Here is a 20,607-nt window from a genome sequence, read left to right as displayed (position 1 = left end):
AGAGAGTCCAGCGCAGCCACGAAGGTGCTGGAGGGAGTGGAGCATCTCCCGTGTGAGGAAAGGCTGAGGAGCTGGGGCTCTGGAGCTGGAGAAGAGGAGACTGAGGGGTGACCTCATTCGTGGGGATCAATATGGAAAGGGGGAGTGTCAGGAGGATGGAGCCAGGCTCTTCTGGGTGACAACCATGATAGGACAAGGGGCAATGGGTGCAAACTGGAACACAGGAGGTTCCACTTAAATACGAGAAGAAACTTCTTCATGGTGAGGGTGCCAGAGCCTGGCCCAGGCTGCCCAGGGAGGTTGTGGAGTCTCCTTCTCTGCAGACATTCCAACCCGCCTGGACACCTTCTGTGTAACCTCATCTGGATGTTCCTGCTCCGGCGGGGGGATTGGGCTGGATGAGCTTTCGAGGTCCCTTCCAGTCCCTGACATTCTGGGATTCTGTGAAAAATCCCAGACGGAGCAGGGGAAGTTTTCAGCTCTCATCGCTGGCGATTCAGAACTGCTGGAACGGCCGCCTGAGCCCACCCCGTGCATCGCCGGGTATGAACCTGCAGAAGTGCTGGGATACAAACGCTTACATGGAGCTGTTGCTTTGAGGTGACCTTCTGCTTCAATGTTTCTTTCCAATTGACTCGTTGTTCTCCATAGACTTAGTGTCAATCAGAAATAACTTTTCCACCACTCACAGTGGTGAAAGACTTGTGTCTTGTTTTCAGTGACTTTCCTATTAGTAACAAAATCCATTGTCATATTTTCCCCTCCTTTTATCTTCCCTGCGCTTACCAAAACATGTGATACTGATACAGCCGTTGTTTTTAGATGTGTTGAAATACACCCTCCATATGTCATCTTGTTCCAGGCTGAGCTGTAGTGAGTTAGGAATAATCAGCACATCTCTCTAATACACTTGCCTTTCTGATTTACTGGGGTGAAAAAAAAAAAAAAAGAACACAAAGTTCACTTACAAAGTCTTATTGTCACAGCCAAGAGAAACTAACAGAACAGATCACATACCTGAGCTGCACCTGTTAGGTATGAAAACATACCCAGAGAAGGTGATAGAGGAGATTTCCCAGAGAATATCTGTTTGTGTTGTAAACCGAATGATAACTCTTGCTCCGTCTGGCAATTATTGTGTTACACACTGCCCTTGCTCAATATTCACCCTGTTTTTCTCACGTATGAAGATACTAATCTGCTTCTCATGTAAACAGTCAACAATCTGAAATTGCTACGACACACCCTCATGGACTTGATTTGGTAGTTGTCTTGCTCCTTTACCTTGCTTAAAGATAAAGAACCCAAAGTTGATCAAAGTCCATTTGGTCTCTGGAGCTGGACCCATGTCCCCTCTTCTCGCCCCTTCGCTTAGCTTGTGTGCTCTGAAGTTTCAGAACTTGTACCCACCACCCATCTGTATTTGCTGTAAATCAAACAGCTTCTAGAATGGATTTTCGGTGTTTCATTTTTACTTACTTTGCCGGGCATAAGCTGGGTCTGGTTTTTCTGTGGGCTTTGCTTTCCTTGGCGTCTAAAGTAATTTTATAAAGCGTTGCTGATTTGAAATGTTAGGTCATTAGGTGAGTACAGCTGTGCCCCTTACCCAGCAATGCTCTGTTTTGGGGGGTTACAGAAAGAATTAAACTCTTGTGCTGAAGGTAACAAATCACAAATGCAAGTATTACTGCGACAATTGGGCTTGATTATTGATGAGTGGCTTAAAGTATCTATGAAAACGCACATCAGCGTGTGCCTCTTAGGAGCACTGTATGTCTCTGTCGAGCTGAGGAATGGGCAATGTGCCTTTTACTCGGAGTGTTGGCTGAGAGGAGCTGCTGTGTCCCCCCTGAGATCACCAGCAATGAGCCATGTCCAGGTGTGGGGTCATCTGTGCCTGGGTAGGTGACCAGTCACAGAATAGAAATCATAGAATGTCCTGATGTGCTGGTTTGACTGAGAATGAGTTAATTTTCTTCATGCAGTTAGAAACCTTTCTTTTTCCTAGCCAGCACGCTCATTATTGGGACTTAGTTTGAGAACAAGAGATAAGAGCCCAGCACAGAGTTCATGTTTTGAATTGCTCTGGTCTGAGAGCCAAGGACGCTCTGAGCTCTGCCCACAGGTGAGAGGCAGCGAGGAAGGGGATGGATGGATGGACAGAGCTGGGCTGACAGACAGACTGACCCATGAGAGTGTTCCAGCCCATTGGCATCATGCTTCATATTTAAGGAGAGTTGAGACCTTCTGGGTTGCTCTTGCTCCTCCGTTCTCTCTCTCGGGCGCTTTCTCTCGCGCACATTGTTTTGTCTTTTTCTTCGCTCTTTTTCTTCGCTCTTTTTCGTCAGAGCCGGGGGAGTTTCGGTCGGGACGTTTCATTCGTTCTTTTGCCGTTTTGCAGAGGCCTCTGAGCCTCTCTGCCTTTTTCCTCTTTTTGGGATCAGCTTTGGGACCAGGCGCTGTTTTCCTGGGACTGGCTGCTCAGCGTCTTTGTGAGGAATCGCCTTGAGTACCTTTTCTTTCTATTTTATATATATATTTACTAGCACTGCATTAGTATTTTGTTATTTTGTTAAACGGTGTTTATCTCAGTCCAAGTTTCTCCCTTCCCTTTTGATTCTCTCCCCCGTTGAGGGGGTGGGAAGGGGGTGAGTGAGCGGCCGTGGCGGTTGTATTGCCAGCTCGGGTTAAACCACGACGCCTTGGGAGGGACCCCCAGGGATCATGGGGCCCAACTCCTGTCCCTGCACAGGACACCGCACAGGTCACACCGTGTGTCTGAGGACGTTGTCCAGGCTCTTCTTGAACACTGTCAGGCTGGGGCCGGGACACCTCCCTGGGGAGCCTGTTCAGTGTCCAGCACCTCTGGGTGAAGAACCTTTTCCTCACGTCCAGCTGACCGTCCCTGGCACATGTTCCTGCCGTTCCCTGGGCCTGTCAGTGGACAGGCGGTGGCTGGAACGCGGCTGGCGTTGGAGCCATTTACATTTAGGAGGGCTGACAAGACCATTTTACTGCCCATGTCTTCAAGCCTGCTGGGTGCTCTCTGCTGGCTCTCCTGGGCCGGAGAGAGTGCACAGACACATTTCTGCCTTTCCTGGACTCCAAGCCATCCAGCCCTTCTCGGGGAGCTGCTGACAAACGTTCACGCCATGGGGCAGGCCCTGGGTTTCCCTGCAGCAGAGGAGAGGTGGCTTCGTGCTGTCACAGTGGCCTACAACGTGGCTTGAGGCCAGCAGAGAACAACCCGGCTGCCCCCGAGCTTCCATGTGCCGGGCCACCACGTCCTGTCCAGGTGTGCTTTGGCCTGGCTCGCCTTTTGCTGCTGCTTCAAGACGAAAGCTGAGTCGTGTTTGTCTCCACTCTGCCTGCTCCCCTCCCTTCTTTGCTCAAGGGACAGGGTGCAGTGGACTCACTGGCTGTTTGCGAGGCACCGATTCCTTGCACAAACACCCGCCTTCAATTAATCTTATGTTATTATTAATTTAGTCTTCTCCTCAGGGAGCTAAACCGGTGCTGTAGCACATGGGCAGCTGTACATGCAGCACGAACTACAAGTCACAGAGGATACTGGAGGCAAATCGTGTCCAGGAAACCCACTGGTTCAAAATTGCTCATTCAAAGTATTTGGTGAACGGCTTCAAGTAAGATAAATCTCCAAAACTCCATGAATGGTTCATTAAAACAAGGAAAATAAATCTAATGACGCATTCAATCATCATGAATAATTCATTGTACTCTAATATGTTTAGGAGTGATATTTAGAATATATTTCCTAGGCTTATAATTCATAAACTTGACAAAAATACTGATCTAGAAAGAGGGTATATTATTTATTCCAGAGCCAAAGGCTGGTACTGAAATCTCTTAGTGAGTTCAGATGCAACCTCCGGTATTTCATACTTCTAAAATGACTAAAAATCTTCCTGCAGAGACGAGTTGTTAAAGCTCCTGTCAGATCAGATCCCAGAAAAGCTGTAACCACAGCAGAGCAAAAGGTATGGAAAGGTATGGAAATTGCAAGTGTGGAACTTTCAATATCAAAGTGCTCTCAGAGGGAGCTTGCAATTTGTTCAGCCTGAAGCGTCTCTCGCCGAGCCCCCGTCATCTGTCACGCCACGGCAGCAAACAGAGCAGAGAGATGGGAGGGGAATAATGCGTTCATACAGGAACAACGGTGTGACGTTTAGAGAGCTGTGATCCCAGCTTGGTTTTGGGTGGGTAACCATTCCTCTTTATTTTTCAGTTCAAGCTTTCCATTCTTTGGCCACCATGGATGTCCCTTTTTTTTTCTGCTACTGTGAGGATCAGTGAACTATTGCCAGGGTGCCTGGTGACACCTCCACTCTGCAGTGCCACGTCTGCCGGCCCTGACGCGTGATGCTGCAAAGGCGTCTGAGCCTGTTTCACTTCAACATGTGCTGTGTGGTCTTGTACTGCCCCGTGCTTTCTCCAGTATTGATGTCATCCTTTCATTATGAGCACGTTCTTTTCCATTCGGGCAGGACCCAGGCACAACGGTCCCAGAGGCAGCGGTGGCTCTGCTGCCAGGGAAGGTGGCAGCTTTGGGCACCGCAACATGACCCTGATGCTGATGAGAAGCCAAAGGGGCCTTACAAAGGGGCAGAGACGGGGTACCGGCGGCTGCTGAGGAGGACATCTCAGCATCCTCCTTGCTCCTCTGGAAGGTGCCCTCGTGTCCCGTCTGCAAAACCTCCCGGTAGTTTCTCTGAGCGCTGTAGAAGCCCCCAGTGAGGGATCCACTCTCTTGCAATAGCAGGATCTCAGCCAGGAGGTGGACATGTCCCTTCCCACCGCTGCCAAGACAGGAGAAGAACAACCTTTTGCATTCACCATTCTCCTCCCCTGCTTGCAGGTACCACTTCAGAGATGGCAAAGCGAACAGGAGACAGAACATGTTCCTGGCGGTAAAGTAAGAAATAAAATGCAGCCGTGAACCAACTGGTTGTAAAGGCAGTTTGGGCTTGAGCTCGGTCTCCCTTAGGTGAGGCTTTATGGTTCCTGTTGCTTCGGTGGGTTTGCTTTTCATTTATATCTATATGAGCTGGGAAGGATGACTCATATTTTACAGTTCCAGGTAGCAAATATGATGCCTTCTGTATAGCAAATTAAAAAAATAGATTTAAATTTAATTAGGTAGGACATGAACGATGATCCTGCCTCTAGTCAAGGGGTTGGCACTGTAATAATAAGGAAACCTATGACACCAGATGTAAAAATAGCTGTCATTTAATGAGCTTGTCTGACTGGCCTTAAACAAAGAGGGATATATGCTGCACTTGCTGTCTTGCTAATGAAGTAATCGTGTTGCTTTGAATCGATCTGTGGAATGTTTAATCTGAGTTAAAGGGTCGGAGCCTGAGGAATCAGTGTGGAGGGAGGATGGGAAGAGATGGGGTTTATCCTTCCTGGTGGGATTTGGGGCTGTAATGCCGGTCCCCTCATGGGGCAGCCAAGCAGGGAAAGAATTTCCACTGAAGCAGGAAGGTTACATGAATGAGGCTGACTTTTAGGCATGATTTAAACAACAGTATGTGCAGACATCTCCTATACCAGGCACTATGCTGCAAGGTTTGAATTTCAGCTGCTGATGAGTGGTGCCCACAGCAGCTTTCCACCCAAGTTGGGTGGGCCGGAGCCGTGCAGGGGACACTGCCCCGCGTGGGCTGGTGTCCCTGGGGTGGCACTTCCCGCTGTGGATGCTGCCAGCTGGGGTTTCACAGAATCGCAGAATGTCAGGGGTTGGAAGGGACCTCGAAAGCTCATCCAGCCCAATCCCCCCGCCGGAGCAGGAACACCCAGATGAGGTTACACAGGAAGGTGTCCAGGCGGGTTGGAATGTCTGCAGAGAAGGAGACTCCACAACCTCCCTGGGCAGCCTGGGCCAGGCTCTGGCACCCTCACCATGAAGAAGTTTCTTCTCATCTTTAAGTGGAACCTCCTGTGTTCCAGTTTGCACCCATTGCCCCTTGTCCTATCACTGGTTGTCACCCAGAAGAGCCTGGCTCCATCCTCCTGACACTCCCCCTTTCCATACTGATCCCCACGAATGAGGTCACCCCTCAGTCTCCTCTTCTCCAGCTCCAGAGCCCCAGCTCCTCAGCCTTTCCTCACACGGGAGATGCTCCACTCCCTTCAGCATCTTCGTGGCTGCGCTGGACTCTCTCCAGCAGTTCCCTGTCCTGCTGGAACTGAGGGGCCCAGAACTGGACACAATATTCCAGATGTGGTCTCACCAGGGCAGAGCAGAGGGGCAGGAGAACCTCTCTGACCTACTGACCACCCCCCTTCTAATCCCCCCCAGGTCCCATTGCCCTTCCTGGCCACAAGGGCCCAGTGCTGGCTCATGGTCACCCTGCTGTCCCCAGGACCCCCAGCTCCCTTTCCCCTACACTGCTCTCCAACAGCTCGTTCCCCACCTTATACTGGAACCTGGGGTTGTTCCTGCCCAGATGCAAGACTCTACACTTGCCCTCGTTATATTTCATTAAGTTTTTCCCCACCCAGCTCTCCAGCCTGCCCAGGTCTCTGGATGGCAGCACAGCCTTTTTTGCCGGGCGCCCTGCGCAAGTGCGGCTGAAACCTCCTGGAGCCCGCGGGCCTCTGTTACAGTCCCTCTGCGAATGCAGGCGTGAGAAACACTGCTGCCTCCATCCCTTTTCACACTTTTGGGTCACTTTTCCTTCTCTACAGGCCACTTTCCTTTGAATCCACGAGCTTTTCCCCTCTCTGCACTTGGCGGGATGCAGTAGGGGTCTAGGACAAGGCTTCCTGGAGCTCCTGCTGCCTCCCAGCCCCGCACAGTGGGTGCCGTGAGCCAGAGCATCAGCTTTTCCCACCCGAGTTGCCAGGTGCTGATAAACTGGTTTGCCTGAACCGATCCTCCCTCACACAGGTTTCCTCCCAGGCTGTTTTTTCCCTCATTTTCCCAGGGTGGGTGATCCAGCCCAGGCTCATCAAGAAGAGTGTCATCTGAGCCAGGATCATCTCATTATTTGAGGCCGTAAGCCGATAATAGAGCTCGTTCCCTGTTGTGCGCTCGCCTTTGATTCTCCGTGCTGTGTCTCATCGCTTTGTGCCCGAGTTTCATCTTTGCAGCTGGCTGCTGCAGGTGATTTGTGAGGCACAAAGCCCCTTCTCTGATGGTCTGGCGAGCTCAAGGGTACAGGAGCCCAAAGCCGAAAGACACGGGGCCGGGCAGACTCAGGCTCCTGGCCGGGACCCGGTAGGGACGGTCACGGATGGGGGTGGCTGCTGCTGCCGCTCTTTAAAAGCCACCAGGGACACAGTCACAGTGGAGAGCTGTGGGATGAGCCTGAGGTCTCTTCTCTAACTCCCTGGCATGGGTTTATGAAAAACAGAAGCTTTTAAAATTTTTTTTGTTGCGGTTATGGCGACACCAAGGAGCTGTTTCCCCTGTGTGACTCAAGACTCTCTGCCAGGATAAATTCACAAATGTTGGTAGATGGGATTTATATGTGTAGTGGTGAAGACGAGGGAAGGTTTAACCTGCTTTGCAAAAACTTACATTTTGAAGTTGAAAAAGAATGGGTGATTCTCTGAGCAGCTGATGAGGTTTTGGCTTTATTGCTCCCAAGTGGAATGAGATGGTCAGGCTGCAGCCTGAGGACTTTACCAGGATCTTTCTCCTATGGAATTGCATATGTTAATGCTTTGGACCTCTGCTCTCCTTCCCAATTTCAACCAAATCAATTGCAAAGTTATTTGGAGGGGGAGGGCTGGACAAGCAGCATAGTTTCCTTGGGAAGCAAAGGGAAAAGTGTGTTCCAATAATGTGAGCAATAAATAGCAAGTTGAAATCTGTGTTCAGTTCTCTTTCCTAAGCCCTCTCCTTGCTAGCAAAAAGGAATTAAAGATTCAGATCTATTTAAAATGGTCCAATCTTGCTCAATTGATTTTAAAGTAAATCAAATGGCACAATAACCCTACACTGGTATAACGAAATTGTTATAATCCTCATTTGAATTACTCTGCTTTAATTGGAAAATTAAGGCTCGGCTATGCGATCTGTATTTATTAGTTTAGCAAGTTATGGTGCAAATAGACATTTAAGTGACTTCCCATGAATTAAGCTGAACCATTTCAGTCAGTGATTAAATTTACATTTGAACACACACACACACATATGTCCAGGTTTAGTTAGATTGGTATTAAAGTGGTTTTTCGTTAAACTGGTTTAACATGAGCACATGCAAGGTTTTGCTCTCCCTGACGCTGTTTAAACGTGGGGTTTACCTGGCTCTGTCCTGGGGTTCCTCAGATCACACTCTCTGCTGGGGAAGGGAAGGGAAGCAGGTCCTGCGCCCTGGCACGGCTGCTATTCATCTGTGGGTCACATCACATACTGAACTTAAAGAGCGAGTGCAAGACTTACGAGCTTGACCCGAAGAGTTTTCTCGTTTCTGTGTTCGACGCAAGAAACAGCTCTTGAAATACCTGCGGGTGTTTCCATTCACAATTGCTGCTGATGCCCCTCCGTATGATGGGCGTACACTTGCGTTCCCCTTGCAGAAAGATGTGTCCTTTCCATGATGGCTTTTTTCACAACATCGGCAGCTTCAGCTTTCTGGAGGACACGTGGTCGCAGTGTCCTGTGCTCACGGCTCGGCAGACGGAGCTCAGGACGCCCACGGACACTAATGCAGAGGAGGCTGGGGCTTTTTGTTCCCGTTTCATTGCTTAACTGGAAGCGTACAGGCATGGCTTCCTGACTGCCAGTGTGAGGGGTAAGTGTAAGTGCCCTGCTCACACAGGTTTCCATGCGAACAAAGTCCTTGAGGGTTTTTGAACAGTATGGGACAAGCTGGAGATGACCCAGCTGATGTTTGAAGGTGCTGGACACTGAACAGGCTCCCCAGGGAGGTGTCCCGGCCCCAACCTGACAGTGTTCAAGAAGAGCCTGGACACCATCCTCAGACACACGGTGTGACCTGTGGGGTGTCCTGTGCAGGGACCGGAGTTGGGCTCCATGATCCTTGGGGGTCCCTCCCAACCCAGGACATTCTGTGATTCTATGATGCTGGTGCTGTTCAGCAGTGCAGAGCCAGGGTATTTCTGTCTGGGATAAGGACGGGCTTGGGCAAGAGATTGTTGTGTGAGTTACTCAGGAAGCCATCCTTCTATGGCAAGGAAATTCGGCATTGGGCTACACATGGCTTACAGCAGCTAGGCCTGTTTGCAGGCTTTCTGATTAAGAAGCGCTACACCCTACTGATAGCTAGTGAGCAAACAGACTGGCAGAGGTGGCAAGATCACCCCAGTTATTAAACAGAAAATATTTTAAAAGAGCATGTGCAGGAACACCCGTGCCCAAAACTGCTCCGCGTCCACGCGTGTGCTCTGCAGGTCTGGCTCTCCCCAGGCCCGGGTTGCTGATTCTCCTCAGCTGGTTGCGGTAGCGAGACACCCGCTCCAGTTTTCCCAGCCCTAAACGGGGACTCGGTCACCCTGCTGCTGCGGCTGGCAGGGATCCCTTAGTCCACAATACGCAATGGATTCACGTTTGCCTCATCGTGTTGGTTTGTGCTGTAATGAATAGTATCCCGTAAAACCTGGGACTCAGAGGAACGGCACGTGAAGGATGTTTATTCTGATTGTGGCACCTCCCTTGCAGCCCCTGGGGGGCTGGGGGAAATGGCCCAGGCATGAGGTCAAGTGATGGATCTTTCAGACTTTTATCTTTTTGCAATCCATTATTGTACTTTTCTGCTACAGACTGTTTAACAGCGCATTGTAGTAAGTTGGAGGTATAACCCACTCACTGCAGAAGAGCCCCCGTGCGTCCCTGGGATCCCCACGCGCAATATTTCCTCCTCCAGAGGCATCATGCAGATCACATATACCGGGATATCTATTTTTAGCTCAGACTTGTATGCGAGCAAATATAACATTATTCCTTATTTAGTGAACAGGATATCCTGGATATGGGACATTCTGAAGTAAGTGTTTAGATAACATCTATTTAAACAATGGATGATTTAAACAATGGTAGTAAAAATTGATGTCGTGCATTCCCTCTGGTCCCGATTTTGAGGTCAGGGCTATTAGTATACAGCCTATTATTTTTCTGGAGTATGGAGTATGCAATTACTATTAAAAACCTCATAAACTTTTTTTTTTTCAGTTTTATAGAGAAACAAGAAGACTACTGCGTAAGCAAAAAATGAGGAGCATCAGCATTATAACTTGCCAGCAGTGGAGTTTATGGATATTTTAATCCAAACAAATGAGCTGCTACTTCTTCGGGAGACACAGAAAGAGGAAAATAATTTTGAGAGCCACCACAGAATTAAATATATTGCATGTGGTCCAGCTCCTGGGAAGTGGTGGAAGGCTGCAGGAGAGGTGAGTTGCATCACTGTGACTTGTCCTAAAGTTCAACATATTCTTGTTACTAGAAGTGACAAGAGGAACAAATCACGCCAGATGAGATAAAACGGTTGGTTTCTTTTCTTCCATGACAGGCTGTAAAATGCAAATGATGGCTAAGCTGTGATAACGTGAACGAACTCTATCCACTGCAAAGTAAATACAGCCACTGCAGCATGGTTTCAGTAGGACAGGAACGGTGGGTTGTGAGGAATGATGCTTGTTGCTATTTGGTAACTGAAAGCAGTTTTGTATTCATGACCGTTTCAACCCCGGTACCGCAGCCATCAAATGCCCTTAGCTTGTGTGAGCAGAGGGACGGAGCGGCCCTTCAGTTGGCTCTTTGAAGTAAGATCCAGATAGTCAAGCTGAGCAGTCACTCACCTCTGGGAAGTCTCCCGCCTCTGACGGATTCCGCATTTTGCCCAGAGGCCCAGCCGGTGCTCAGGGAGTCGTGAAGCAGCCAAGGGCCTGGAAAACAGGCTGCTGGCCATCTTTTATCAGCCCCAGGCTCTGCAGCTCTTGTCTTGCCACTGGCCGAGGAGGTGAGAACGGACTAGCTGCCAATTTGAACAGCGATAGTAAAAATTAGTGTTGTGGATTCACTCCAGTCCTGGTTTTGAGGTCATGGTTATCACAACCTGTTATTCTGCAGCTCGAGCAAGCCCGCACCAGCACCGTCTGGTGCGTGTACAAGCACATGCTGAGCCGGCGTTTGCGCCGGCGGCTCTGGTGTGGCTGGTCACACACCTTCTGCCAGCTGGCTCTGGGCTTGTCCCACCGCCTGGGGTGACATCTGGGTTTTCTCCAGCCGCGGGGCCCAGGCTGGCTGGGAGGCTGCGGCCGTTCCCCCGCGCACGGGTCCCGCAGGGATCACCGCCACTGCTGAGCTCCGGGTCGCCCCGCCAGCAGCAGCTGCCCTGCCAGCCCCTGCAGATGCAGCTGCCCGTCTCCCGGGCACGGATGTGCAGCTCATCAAACCAACCTTGCGTGAAAAGAGAGCGCTGGCTGTTTTGAAAATCGACGTGCCTGCAGCGAGACCTGAAGGCATGTGAAACACGCCGGGCTTGAGGGTGTGAAAAGCACGGGCTGGTAAAAATGGAATGCACGGGCCAATGGGTTCATGGAGTTCAAAAGTATTTTTCAATAAAACATCTTGAAGTATCAGTCTCATACCAGCACAACTGTGGTTTTTAAACATTTTTTGCTCTTTGCGGGGTGCAGAACAAACTGTTTGCTGTGATGGGTCCCAGGCAATAAGGAACGTGATTAATGTTTTTATCCTATGTAAAGAAACACGAGTAAACATGAAACAAGGAGGAGGGAGAAAAAAAGAAAAGACGTTTTTCATTTCCTGGTTGGTTTCAAAGATATGGCTGTTGTGGAATGATATTTCCAAGGAGCAAGGTTGTGGCTTCTGCAGTCCCACAGCTGCCAAGAACCATGCTCTTGTCATGGGGCATGGAATATTGTGCTGGTTGAGATGTTATAATATTGCCCATGATCTCTTATCTTTGCATTTGCTTTATTTTTAATTTAAAAAAAACCCAAACTGATTATAACCCCAAGGGTCGGTGTTGGAGTGGTTAGGACATCTCTCTGTAGCTCTCAAGTGTAATCCTGACTCTCATACTGGTTTGGTTACCTGTGAACTAATTCAGGCTGCTTGACCTTGGTTACCTAGTTTGACTCCGAATGCAGAATCTTGGCGATAAAACATAAGCTTCTTTCTGTGTTTTTATGTACTTGAAGTCATGTTTTGTTTCATATAAAGAAAAATTACACAACCAGACATTTGTACAGCCTTTCTCTTGCACCTGGTTCTCTGACCTGTTCCTTGTTAAAGCATTTTCATCTTGCTGGCTTCGGTCTCGTGTATTCAAGCTCCTTCACCCTCGTGGGGCCATTATGCAGATGCAGCAAGTCGCAGTAACGCAGTAATAACTTGATCACCTGAAATTAAACCACAACAGAATGCTTATATAGATGCTCCTTAAACTCCAGCAAACAGCTTCAAAACTCAGTGAACACTTATTAAACAAACAGAAGCTGAGGGTGATGATCCTGTCAAATAGAGCTAACAGCAAAATACACGTTTAAAAATTATCTCCAGTACCTGTGCAGAAAGCACGAGGGATGAATTCTAGAAAGAAAACAAGCAATACACAGTCCAGCCCTATGGTCAAGAAATACAGTGACAGAAGAATGCCACATGAAGAAGTCTTGTCCTGAGCAGGAAAAACGCCAGTCCACCTTGATGACTGGATCTATCTGGCACAATTTTCCTTTTCTCTAAATTTGAAATGCTGCCTTCACATCCAGGTGATTAGAAATTCCAACAAATTGCAGCAGCAGGAGCTTGATATGCTTCTTTCTTAGGTTTAATCATCATCGTAGAGAACTCTTCAAGCTAAAGCCAGCTGGGCAGCAAAGGCACATGCAGAAATGCAGCCCAGCTATGGCAGGGATGGTACAACCCACGAGGGAATGCGGGTCCTGAAGATCAATTCAGATCTGCAGCGCCCTGAAGAAGAGATTTGAGCGAAGAAGTCTTAGTGACATTCAAGTCCCAGAGATTTCTATAGGGTTCAGTGTGACTCCTCAGCAATCCTGGGGAGCCTGGAGGCTTTGCAGGTGCAGCGATGTTGTTGTGCCCATCTCCTGACCTGAACGTTGGGCTCTGCTGTTCGCAGGGGCCAAGGAACCCTGCGTGTGTATTTCTGACGGATCCGCAGTTCTCCCGTTCGGTTTGTGCTGCGGGTGATGCTGTGGGCAGAGCTGTCGCGACAGTGAACAGCGGGCCTGGGATCGTGCTGGCTCTCATACATCACATGAGGCCAAAAGTCCCTGTGCAACAAATGAGTAACTTCTCCCAGGGCTCTGTCTTTCCTTTCAGTTTGTCAGTGTCTGAACAACTTGGACAAAAGGAAAAAGGGCAGATTTGTGAATTATTTGCCTGGAGGCAGCTGCTAGTATGGCAGCAGACCATACCCGCCCTGGTGAATTAATGATGATGACTTTGCTGTCCCTTTCGCACTGAGACCCTTAGGAGAGACTCCCCGGCAGCGGGACAGACCTTGAACACTTACTGGAGGAAAAAGGTGCCATGTGGAGCTGGGGACACGGCAGCACTGCCCGGGCAGCAGCACTGCCCGACGGCACAGCCCCCCTCCCGATGCGGGGACACCCAAAACACTCCGTTTTACACCAAAAGCCCCTGCAGTGTCCTGCTGCAGTGACGGGGGGACGGGAACGCGTGTTCGACACCCACAGAGCTGCTCGCACCGCGCTTTCGCGCTCGGGGGGCCGGGCGGCAGCGGGAGCGGCGCAGGCTCGCCCCGCCCGGGCTGTGCGGCCCGGCCTCCCCCGCCGCGGGGCCCGGGGCGCGGCGGGACGGAGCGGGCGGCGCCGCTCCCCGCCCCAGGGCGGCCCCGGGCGGACAACGCCCCCGGCCCTCCCGCCGCGGCCGGGCCCGCCGCCCGCGGCATTTCCTCTGAGCTCACTGGCGGCTGACGCGGCGCCGCTCCCCTCGGAAGAGGAAGCCTCGCAGCGGAGCGGCGGCAGGCAGGGGGGAGCGCGGCGGCCGCGCCGAGGGCGGCGGGGCGGGGGGCGGCGGCGCGGCCCGCGCTGGGGGCGGCCGGGGCGGAGGAGCGGGGCGGGGGCGGCGGCGGCGGGGGCGGGCGGTCCCCGCCCGCGGGGCCGGGTGCTGGCCACCCCCGCGGCCCGAGCCCCCGCCGCGCCGTGCCCGTCTGCACCCTCAGCCTGCGGGTGTTCTGGCCGCTGGTGACCGGGCTCTGCACCGCGCTCCTGTGCCTCTACCAGGCGGTGCGGGGCGGCGCGGCCGGGGAGGGCGCGGCGGAGGCGGGCTCGGTGCCGCTGCTCAAGGGCTCGGCGCTGCTGCTGCTGGGCTGCCTGCTGGCCCGCTGCTGCGGCGCGGCGGGCGGCGGCCCCAGGCCCGGCGGGGTCCGGGCGGCGGTAGCGGCGGCGGCGGGGTCGCGGCGCGGCCTCCTGGAGAACTTCCACGCGCGGCAGCTGCGGCTCTCGCCCCACGTGCTGGGCCACAGCAAGGCGCACGTCGGGCGCGTCGTGGCCGAGCTGGTCCGCGCCGCCAAGGCGCAGGGGCTGCAGCCCGGCCCGCTCGCCCTCAGCCTGCGCGGGGACTTCGTGCGCATCGGCAGCGCCTACGAGCAGCACAAGGTGCGCAGCCCCGACTGCTTCGACATCCTGGTGCCCCTGCGGCTGCCGCCGCACCTGGAGCCGCAGCCGCGCTCTGCCGAGGGGCTGGGGCCGCACGGCGCCTTCCTCTGCGGCTTGCGGGCGAGGGCCGGCGGGCCGCGCCGCTGCCGGCCCTTCGCCGAGGGCTTCTGCGTGGAGCTGCAGGGCCACAGCCACCTCTCCTCGGGGCTGGTGCTGCGCTGGTTCCAGGGCCACCTGCAGCGCTGCCTGGGCGCCGTGCGCTACCGGCTGCAGGAGCGCTGCCGCATCAGCCTGTCCGCCTGCCCCGGGCGCCCGCCCACGCTGCACATCGTGCCCTGCTCCGACTACGTCTGCTGCCACATCTCCATGGCCGTGCGCCTCATCCCCGCCATCCCGCTCGGCGACGCGCTCTACCTCACGGCCCTGCCGCCCGACGGCCTGCGCCCGCCCCAGGGCCCGCAGCCCCCCGAGGCCCTGTGGGGTCTGAACGCCTCGCGGCAGGAGCAGCGGCTGCTGAGCTGGCTGAAGGAGCAGGCCCCGGCCTCCTCCTGCCACCTCAAGTGCCTGCAGATCCTCAAGGGCCTGCGGGACCTGCGCGGGCAGGGCCTGGAGGAGCCCTTCTGCTCCCAGTGGGGCCGGGTGCTCTCCTCGTACGTGCTGAAGACGGCCCTGTTCTCCCTGCTGCTGCAGGGGCCCTTGGAGGCCTGGGACGAGCGGTTCCTGGTGGAGCGGCTGGAGGACCTGGTGCTGTACCTCAGGGGCTGCCTGCGCAAGCAGGTGCTGATGCATTTCTTCCTGGGCAACCCCAGCCTCCCCGAGGCCCTGGCGCTGCCCCGGTTCCTCAAGGAAGCAGCCCCCGTGAACTTGCTGGCCGCCTTCGATGGGCCCACGCTGGACCTGGCCGCCTTCCAGCTGATCAACACCTGGATCCAGGCCCCGCACGTCATCAGGATGTACAGCAGCCCCCGGTACCTGCGACCAGCGCCCGCCCCGTGCCGGCACGTCGCCGAGGCCGGGCAGGAGCCGCCGGGCGAGTGAGCCGGCAGCCGGGTGAGCCAGCGTGGCCCGCGGGCCCTGCCAGGGCGACGGGTGCTCCCAGCCTGCCGGTCCATCGAGAGCCCGCGTCTGCCGCAGGAAGGTGGGACTTTTTAAAATGCGGTCCTGCGGTTTTGTCCCTGACCTGAGAAAACTGGGAAACCAGGGGCTAAGACTTACTGAAATTGTGTTTCTTGTTTTTTAATCTCATTGGTTGTTCACGGGAAAATTGTGAAATTTCTGAGGAAGTGCCTTACTTGAGAAGTGTTATGTTCAGCCAGCTGTTTGCAAACTGAACTTTAACGGGCTCAAACTGACCTTTCAGGAAATCCAAGTTAACTCGTTGTCTTAATGGCAAAATTGACCTTTTTCTGAGATTTGCTTTTTATGATACAAAATCCATTTTGGATTTAAAAACCCTGTAGGTGCAAACAAAACCCCCACAATGTACCAGGATGCCCTTAAAATGCGATGAGCTCTAGAGCATGGGTGTCAGTCACAGTTTGAAATGCTCAGTGACATGCTTTAAATTTCCTGTGTAATCAAATACATCGTGCTGAATAGAAATATAATATGCATGTTAACGTAAAATTGAGGGAAGAAGCGAAATCTCTCCAACAACAGTATGAAGTACCTAGTTGCACATTTCTGTGTTCAAGTGAAGGTTATACTGAAGGGTTGAAATGTAGATAAAAGGAAACAAATAGCACTTTATTTTCACAAAGGCCTTCTTAGGATAATTGGCCGCACTAAGTGCTTGCTATGGAGGAGGCATTAGTATTTTGCTAAAGGATTAATGTTTGAATCATCCTGAGGAAAATGTTCTTTTAAGGAAATACTCTGAGGTTCATTTTTTTTGTGGGTTCTTGTTGAGATGCATTATTTTTTTTTCTGTTTTTGAGTATTATTTTCTTAGTGTTTACCTCAAGGACCAACAACAAAACTAAGAAATTCTGCTGTTTTGGTTTTTTTGGAACAAACCTTAAACTAGTCCCGTGTCAATGCTGTGAGCTGACTGCTGTGCCCTCCTGCTTGGGGGGATTTTTGCCTCACTGCCTCACCGCTGGGCTGAGTGTGGCAGCGTTCTGACCAAATAACCCGATGGGATTTTCTAGTGCTGTGCTATAGCGAATCGTTATCTTCTCGTGGGGAGGAGGAGGAGAAGTATTTCAGGGTACTTCAAAATTACTTAGCACTAATTTGTGGTACAGTGGCAATCTTAGGCTATGGATTCTGGTGTCCTCTATAAACATCAGCCAGGTAATTTCCATTTCTTGCCCGGTTGTATCCCAGGCTCTGGCACAGCCTGGCGAGGTGCAAGTGTCTTTAGCTCCCAGCGCGAGTACCTGCTGTACGGGAACCTGATGTGGCCCAGGCTGTCAGCAAATGCACAATTTCAAATCCTTGTGTTATTGGGTCACCTGCTCAAGTGTTTGATATATTAAGACCCAGAATGTGTTTGCTGAATTGCTGGTGCTCAGGCAGCTGTGCTGTGTCCTAGGTGACCAGGATGAAATTTATTATAAATGACCAAGTGTAACTTCTGGGAAGCTTTAGGATAACTAAGTTACTAATATGTTCCTCCTCCCTGATGTACACGGAGATATCGGTGTGCTTTATGCACAGTTCTATGCATCAGAGCACAAAACAAACACTTTCAAAATCTACGAAACTTTATAGAAATCTATTTTTCTAAATGGAAACACTCCCTAAGCAGATGTTTGCCTATTTCTGTCTATTTTTTAACTGCTCTTGCAGTCTTATTTTCAGGTAATTATAGCCTAGGTCACACCTACAATTTGGGTTATTTTTATATACAAAGCACTGTACTTCTTTCTACAAGTACAAATAGTGTATTTATAGGTAGTTTTGATCAAATGTTCTTTGCACATGGTATTTAAGGCTAAGTGAGCTATCTTGGTCTTTTGATATTTTTTTTGGTAGTAAGCAGACCGTGATACGTGCTGTTTTTGCAGATTTGCTTTACTCGGTGTTTGAAATGAAAAGCAGTTCTGCAGTTGATGCCATTGAATCTTTTGCCCAAAGAAGGACCAGGTGACCAGCCCCGGGTATCGTGGCTGCCTGAAGTCGTGACATAAAAACCCGTGAGCTGTCAGTGCTGGTGTCGTAACCACTTCAGTCAGCTGTCACTCTGTGTACATCGCTGCGCATCCCCGTCTCTGAAAAGTGCTGTGTTCTGTGAGAAGGAGTGCATATTTGGGGTGTATCTGGTGTTGCTGCAATACACGGAAGTCTGTAATAGACTTGGTAAGGGCTTTCTTGGAAAAGTGTAGTGATCCAGGAAAAGACAGTTGCATCAGGAAATGCATGACAAGGAGAGATGGTGGAGAATAATAGTAGTTTGGAAAACAAAAGTTAAGCTGAGGGATGGGTGAGGATGATGATGAGCTCTGAGTGAGGATGCACTGCAAGCAGCCAAAGGCCATGGGATAACGTCGGAGGAGCTTTTGGAAGCAAGGCAGACTCAGAGTGCAGGGAAAAGAGATGGAAGTGGGGTTTGCTTTGACAGTATTTCCAAAGTGGCTGAATCCAGCGAAGCAAACCCTCCATTTATTGGCTGTGCAGGCAGATCTGCAGTGGGAGTTTTTGCTCAGCAAGGCATTTTTGAGCCTATGATGGGACAAGACATGTGCGTGTGCTTTGACCTGGGGCTTGGGCAGCGTTGCGGAGGAGCGGGGCTGCCTGTGCAGGCAGCTGCCGGGAGCCTGAGAAAATAGCTCAGACTAACTGGTGGCTCTGTTGTACAACGGAGATATTAAACGTATTTTCTTTATCTGCTCTAAAGCATGCATTCATGAATACACTTGACAAAAGGAGCTGATAAAAGTTGGCCTCTGTTATGGTATTTGTCTTATTCCACAACAGATGTGACAGCGCTGGTACTGGCCGTGTCCTGGGGCTGTTACGGGCCCTTGTCTGCCGAGGTGGGCAGAGAACGTGACCCACACGGATGATCCTGCGGGCATTTCGCCTGCTCCCCAGCCAGGGGCACCTACACTGAACGAGATGGGAATATGGAGTTAAGGTCCGAACTGCTATAAAGTATCATAGATTCAGTGGTGGCCTCTGTATGTGTGAACTGAAACACAAATACAGAAGAAAGAGTGTTATTTAGCACTAATGTGGGTTCTTGGTTCTTATTTTGCAAAGACTTTGTGCAAATGAAGTTGTTTTTGATGAACGTTAATCGGGAAGGAGTCACACCTGCAAGAGAATAAGTTGATTTACAGTACCAAAATGCCTATATGTGACTTCATTTTGTATTTTAAAAAATGCTGTGTGTTTCTCGAAGACATCATAATTTCTTATCTGACCAAATATCTTGAAAGCATTCCTCTTTTGATTTTGAATCTCTGCAGAGTAATGTAAGTTTTAAGTGTCTGTTTGCAATGGACATTCTTGGTACAACTATTTTTTTTTTGCTGGTTAATAATCAGACCAAAGATTAAACTAAAGTGTTCAGCTGCTATTCTTTGTTTGCTTTTGAAGTGTTTATAGGCTCAAAGCATCAACCCATTTTAATGAAACATTTATAAATTCATTTCCTATTTAATATCAAAACACATTTGCACTTTTATTGTTTCCATTAAAAGTTGGTGGGTTTGTTTTAATATTCCACTGTAGTAATAAACAGCTGTTTTAAAGCATCTTGTGCCTCAAGATTTAAATTCCGTGTTATCTTTTTTCAGTAAATGCTACCTGCAGCCCCGAGACTGCGGTCGGCAGGTTTGTGTGCTCTGTAGGAGGAGAGTCCTGAAGCGGCAGAGCCGTGGGAGCGCGGAGCTCCGCGCCGTGGAGAGACGAGAGAGCCCGAGGTGCGCCGGGCGCTGTCATGGGGTGTGCTGGGCTGCGTGGCAGCCTTGCTTACAGGGTGAACTAGAAGCGGGGTGGTCAGTAGGTCAGAGAGGTTCTCCTGCCCTTCTACTCTGCCCTGGTGAGACCACATCTGGAATATTGTGTCCAGTTCTGGGCCCCTCAGCTCCAGCAGGACAGGGAACTGCTGGAGAGAGTCCAGCGCAGCCACGAAGGTGCTGAAGGGAGTGGAGCATCTCCCGTGTGAGGAAAGGCTGAGGAGCTGGGGCTCTGGAGCTGGAGAAGAGGAGCCTGAGGGGTGACCTCATTCGTGGGGATCAATATGGAAAGGGGGAGTGTCAGGAGGATGGAGCCAGGCTCTTCTGGGTGACAACCATGATAGGACAAGGGGCAATGGGTGCAAACTGGAACACAGGAGGTTCCGCTTAAAGATGAGAAGAAACTTCTTCCTGGTGAGGGTGCCAGAGCCTGGCCCAGGCTGCCCAGGGAGGTTGTGGAGTCTCCTTCTCTGCAGACATTCCAACCCGCCTGGACACCTTCCTGTGTAACCTCATCTGGGTGTTCCTGCTCCGGCGGGGGGATTGCACTGGATGAGCTTTCGAGGTCCCTTCCAGTCCCTGACATTCTGGGATTCTGTGATTAAGAAGGATTCGGTTCTTGTTTCCCTGGCTCCACTTTCAGGTCACTGCATAAAATCTGCTTTTTCTGGTGCTTAGTGAAGAGCTAAGACTTCATTTTGCAGTATCTGTGTGAACTTTTCAGCGTGGTATGTACACACGTCTCTGTTCCAAACCATGTAGGTTGTGCACTATTAAATGCGGAAAAAGAGCAGCTGACAGCAGGAGTTTTGTGATGGGCCAGCAAGTTACCTGTCCTTTATTTGTGCATATATTGTTTCTTAGTCTTTGAGAAGACACCAGAACTATACGCTTGTGGCTTGTGCTGCTGCCTCCTATTAAAGTGAAATAACAGCTTTTTAACCATTAAATCAAACCTAGGCTGTAAATAAGTATGTGCAGATCTTTGTGAGTAGCTCCGTGCGGGGCAGGCGCCGTCGGGACAGCGCTGGGAACGGGCTCCTCGCTGGCCAGGGCTGGGAGCAGATCATTCCTCCAGTGCCAGCGCGCCGTC

The 20,607-nt window shown here is 51.2% G+C and overlaps 1 protein-coding gene across 1 annotated transcript; it reads left to right on the top strand.

Moving 5' to 3' along the window:
* The first annotated feature begins 3,525 nt into the window (after window positions 1-3,525).
* ITPRIPL2 (ITPRIP like 2) lies at window positions 3,526-19,220 on the top strand. The gene is made up of 5 exons (XM_065644494.1): window positions 3,526-3,644; window positions 4,877-4,933; window positions 8,554-8,692; window positions 10,840-10,955; window positions 13,947-19,220. The coding sequence occupies exons 1-5, from the start codon at window positions 3,526-3,528 to the stop codon at window positions 15,643-15,645; spliced, it is 2,130 nt and encodes a 709-aa protein (XP_065500566.1). The 3' UTR covers window positions 15,646-19,220.
* Window positions 19,221-20,607: the final 1,387 nt, after the last annotated feature.

The sequence above is a fragment of the Caloenas nicobarica genome, chromosome 14 (assembly GCF_036013445.1).
Source record: "Caloenas nicobarica isolate bCalNic1 chromosome 14, bCalNic1.hap1, whole genome shotgun sequence".
NCBI classification, from domain to species: Eukaryota; Metazoa; Chordata; class Aves; order Columbiformes; family Columbidae; genus Caloenas; species Caloenas nicobarica.
Note: the sequence above shows the minus strand (reverse complement) of the source record. Positions and strands in the feature narration are given on the sequence as shown.

Bases quoted from the DNA above. Each gene is read 5' to 3' on its own strand.
- ITPRIPL2 (XM_065644494.1), top strand. From the start codon at position 3,526: ATGGGCAGCTGTACATGCAGCACGAACTACAAGTCACAGAGGATACTG. The intron at 4,934-8,553 runs GTAAGAAATAAA...TTCCCCTTGCAG, and splicing joins AACATGTTCCTGGCGGTAAA to AAAGATGTGTCCTTTCCATG. The intron at 10,956-13,946 runs GTGAGAACGGAC...TCCCCTCGGAAG, and splicing joins TCTTGCCACTGGCCGAGGAG to AGGAAGCCTCGCAGCGGAGC.